This window comes from Diceros bicornis, chromosome 31, assembly GCF_020826845.1.
Source record: "Diceros bicornis minor isolate mBicDic1 chromosome 31, mDicBic1.mat.cur, whole genome shotgun sequence".
Classification (NCBI taxonomy): Eukaryota; Metazoa; Chordata; class Mammalia; order Perissodactyla; family Rhinocerotidae; genus Diceros; species Diceros bicornis.
Genome location: NC_080770.1, coordinates 22,295,791 through 22,300,637, shown reverse-complemented (window position 1 = coordinate 22,300,637; position 4,847 = coordinate 22,295,791). Strand labels below are relative to the sequence as shown.

Sequence of the window (4,847 nt, the reverse complement as noted above, 5' to 3'; positions counted from 1 at the left end):
GTATCAGTTAGGAGAAAATTATACATGAATTGAGCTGGATTCTTGGAAATGGACAAGATCACCAAGTTACCAGGTGTAGAAGCAGAGAATTAGGAGGAGAAAGCAGAAATAAGAGGGAGTGCTGAGTGTCAAGGAACATCTCTTCTGAAGACTTTGAAGGGAAGCAGAGTGGTGAGAATGCTATTCTGCAAACCAAAGATGGAAAGTGAGCAAAAGGAAGTGGGATGAGGGAAAGCAGCAGACAAAAGACCATGAAAAACATTCAAAGACAACAGAGAGACATCTAACGTGGAGACAGCAACACTATCCTTGCTGCCCCACGTTGTCCAATGAGGCATTCATCTCCGAATAGATCTCCCCTCCTCTGGTCTATTTCCACTAGTCCCACCTCTATACAAAGTGATGCTCCTTTCCAGTTGACTAACATTCCTGATGATTCCCCATTGTCTACAGGATAAACCTCAAAGTCCGTAACAGTCCTTCATGGACTGGTACTAGACTCTATCTCCAGCTTTGTCTTTGCCATTCTCCCCTTTACTCCAGCCACACGTGGATGAATTTTTATAGCTTTGTGTGTTCTTTTGTCTATTTGGATTGCTCTTCTCTTGTATACATAGCTAACTCCTACTCATTTTTCAATATCCAGCTCATAAGCTGCTCAGATATGCAAGGGATTATATAATTCACCCTCTTAATGAAAGAGTCTTTTATTTTATATCATTTCAGATCACGTCACCCAAATTACTTCCTCTTGGTGGCAACATCATGGGTAACACACATAATATGACTGAATTCATTTTTCTGGGACTTTCCCCCAATCAGGAGGTGCAGAAAGTTTGCTTTGTGATATTTCTGCTCTTGTACACAGCAATTGTGCTGGGGAATCTCCTCATTGTACTCACTGTCACGACCAGCAGAAGTCTTGGTTCCCCCTTGTACTTCTTCCTCAGCTACTTGTCCTTTGTGGACATCTGCTACTCCTCTACTTCAGCCCCCAAACTCATCTCAGATTTGCTGGCTGAAAAGAAAGCCATATCTCTGTGGGGCTGCATGGCACAGCTTTTCTTCATCCACTTCTTTGGTGACACTGAGGTGTTCCTGCTCACGGTGATGGCCTATGACCGCTCCGTGGCCATCTGCAGGCCCCTCAACTACACCACCATCATGAACCGGCAGGTGTGTGCTGTCCTGGTGGGAGCAGCGTGGTTGGGGGGCTTTGTACATTCCTTTGCCCAAGTCCTTCTCATCTTCCACTTGCCCTTCTGTGGCCCCAATGTGATCGACCACTATTTCTGTGATCTGCTTCCTCTGCTGAAACTCGCCTGCTCTGACACCCTCCTCATTAGTCTGCTGATTGTTGCCAATGGGGGACCATGGCTGTGATCAGTTTCATGGTCCTCTTAGCCTCCTTTGTGGTCATCTTGCTCCATCTGAGGACTCGAAGCTCTGAGGGGCAGCGCAAGGCCCTGTCTACCTGTGGGTCCCACATCACCGTGGTTATCTTGTTCTTTGGGCCCTGCATCTTCATCTACCTGAGGCCCTCCACCACCTTGACTGTGGACAAGATGGTGGCCGTGTTCTACACAGTGATCACCCCGCTCCTCAACCCTGTCATCTACTCCCTGAGAAATGCAGAAGTGAAGAAGGCCATGAAGAGGCTGTGGATCAGGACGATGAAACTAGACGAGAAATAGAGGCTGAGTCTTAGCATTGATCCTTGGGTTTAGTGTGATGCTGAGTCCAACTCGAAGAGTGGAGTGAGATAAAGGACAGTTCACAGGACTTGTTATGTCTAGAGTTAATCTAACTGTTTCCCATCTTCAACAGCTTCATTGTAATCAATTGTAAAATATTTTCTTTTATGGAGGTACTATTACCTAACTAGGCATTTTTCTGTTTGATCATTTTTAATTTTTTACTACTATAAATTACACTGTGCTAAGTATTTGTGAATTGAAATCTTTAACTATATTTCTGATTTTTTTTAAAAGCTCACTTGCTATAGTAAATTTACTGCATTAAAAGTATAACAAGTTTTGACACATGTGCTAAGTTGATTCTCAGAAGGGTTGTAACAATTCACTTTCCTAGTGAAAGTGCTCTTGAAAGAATGAACAGTGTCATTAAACATTTTCTAGGAGAGAATAGGAATTTACATAGTCTCAAAGTATCTCCTTATAAGATACTTACTAATTGCAAAAGGAAAAGTGTAACTTTATAATGGAGAAATCTGGAAGACACTCCATTAAACAATTACTCAAAGTCAACATCATCAGTGTTGAAACTGGAGAGGCATACAATGTCATTAGTGTGAGATTCCTACCAAAAATACGTAACTTGTGTCTAATTATGAGAAAATCTCAAGAAACTCCAATTGAAAAAATTTTGCAAAATTACTAGCCTGCATCTTCAAAAGTATCAAGACAAAGACTGAATAAAGAATTGTTCCAGATTAAAGATGGACGATAACAATACAACCTGTGATCCCTGGTTGCACCCTGTACTAGATGAAGGTCATTAATGGGCAAAAGCTCTGTAGATGAGATAATTGAATTGTATCCAAGTTAATATCCTCTATTTGATAATTGTACTGTGTTTATGTCAGAGAATGTCCTTGAATTTAGGAATGACTCGCAGAGGTATCTAGAGGTAAAAGGGCATTATGTAGGCAACTTTCAAACATTTCAGAAAAAATTCTATCTTTTTATCTATTGAGAGAATAAATGATAAAGAAAATAGGGCAAAATAGTAGTATTAGGGGAATTTGGATTAAGGGTAATCAGGAATTCTTTGTATTATTATTGCTACTTTTTTATGTCAGAAATTATTTTAAAATGTAAGTAAAATATTTTGGAAATTTGATAGACTTCTATCTTACTGTAATTTAACTTGCATTTTTTTGTGAGGTGGAATGTTTTAATATTTAATTAGCCTTTAGTCTTATATACAAATGTTTCAATGTATAAAAGCTTTACATTTTTTTCTCCAGTTTTATTGAGATACAATTAACATACAGCACTGTATAAGTTTAAGGTGTGCAGCATAATAATTTGTCTTATTTATATTGTGAAATGATTACCACGGTAAATTTAGTTAGCATCCATCATTTCATACAGATACCAAACAAAGAAAAATTTTTTTTCTTTGTGATGAGAACTCTTACGATCTACCCCCTTAAGAGCTTTCAAACATATCATACATTGATATTAACTCTAGTCATCACGTTGTACATTACATCCCTAGTAATTATTTATCTCATAATTGAAAGTTTGTGCCTTTTGACCACCTTCATCCAATTACATTCCCTGCCTCCAGTCTCCTCAACTTTGGTAACTGTAAATCTGATCTCTTTTTCCATAAGTCTTTTTTTTTTAGATCACAGGTATAAGTGAGATCACACCCAGTCAGTCTTTGTCTGACTTATTTCATTAGTATAAAGTCCTCAAAGTCTATCCATGTTGTCACAAAAGGCAGGATTTTCCTTTTTATGGCCAAATAATATTCCATTGTGTGTGTGTGTCTGTGTGTGTGTATATTTATATATATATATATATATCTCACAATTTCTTTATCCATTCATTCTTTGATGGACACTTAGGTTTTTCCATGTCTTGGCTATTATGAATAATGCTGCTATGAACATGGGGGTGCAGATATCTCTCCAACATAGTGCTTTCATTTTCTTCAGATATAGTCCCAGAAGTGGAATTGCTGGATCTCATAGTAGTTCTATTTTTAATTTTTTGAGGAACCTCCATACTGTTTTCCATAGTGGCTGCATCAATTTATAATCCCACCAGCAGCGCACAAATGTTCCCTTTGCTCCACATCCACTCCAACATTTAGTATCTCTTGTTTTCTTTTTTTTTTTTTTTTTTTGGCTGAGGAAGATTTTCCCTGAGTTAACATTGGTTGCCAATCTTCCTCTTTTTGCTTGGGGAAGATTAGCCCTGAACTAAGATCTGTTGCCAACCTTCCCCTATCTTGTACGTGACGTTGCCGCTGCAGCACTGCTGCTGACAAGTGGTGTAGGTCTGCGCCTGGGAGTGGAACTCAGGCTCTGAGAGCAGAGCACGCTGAATCTAACCCCTAGGCCACAGGACCAGTCCCATTTCTTGTTTTTTTTTTTTGACGTTAGCTGTTCTAACAGTTGTGAGGTGATATCTCATTGTGGTTTTGATTTGTTTTTTCTCATGGTTAGTAATGCTGAGCACCTTTTCATGTACCTGTTTGCCATCTATATGTATTCTTTCAAAAAATTTTATTCAGGTCCTTTGCCCATTTTTAAATTGGGTTGTTTGGTTTCCTTTTTTTTTGCTACCGAGTTGTATGAGTGCTTTATATATTTTGGATGTTAACGCTTTATCAGGTATATGGTTTGCAAATATTTTTCCCAGTCTGTAGGTTGTCTTTTCATTTTTTTGATCATTTCTTCTGCTGTGCAGAAGTTTTTTAGTTTGACACAGTCCCGCTTGTTTGTTTGTTTGATTTTATTGTTTTGCTTTAGGTTTTAGATCCAGACAATCATTGCCAAGACCCATGTCAAGGAGCTTTTTTTATATGAGTTTTTTTTCTGGGAGTTTTGTTTTTTCCAGTCCTACATTTAAGCCTTTAATCCATTTTGAGTTAATTTTTGTGACTGGTGTAAGATAGGGGTCTAGTTTCATTCTTTTAATTTTTTTTTTGACATACAGAAGTCTTTGCTTTTTATGTAGTTAACTATCATTATTTTTTATGACTTAGAGGATAGTCAGGGCCACATTATTTCTTATGATGGAAGCTTTATGGAATGTATTAATATCTGGAGGATTAGTCCCTTCTTGTTGCTGTTCTTTTTCGAAGTTCTC

The 4,847-nt window shown here is 38.2% G+C and overlaps 1 protein-coding gene across 1 annotated transcript; it reads left to right on the top strand.

Moving 5' to 3' along the window:
* The first annotated feature begins 696 nt into the window (after positions 1–696).
* On the top strand, positions 697–1,694 carry LOC131395142 (olfactory receptor 4X2-like). Its single transcript, XM_058526930.1, is given in 2 exon segments — positions 697–1,369; positions 1,372–1,694. Coding segments are annotated over 2 exon segments (927 nt in total). The 5' UTR covers positions 697–765.
* Positions 1,695–4,847: the final 3,153 nt, after the last annotated feature.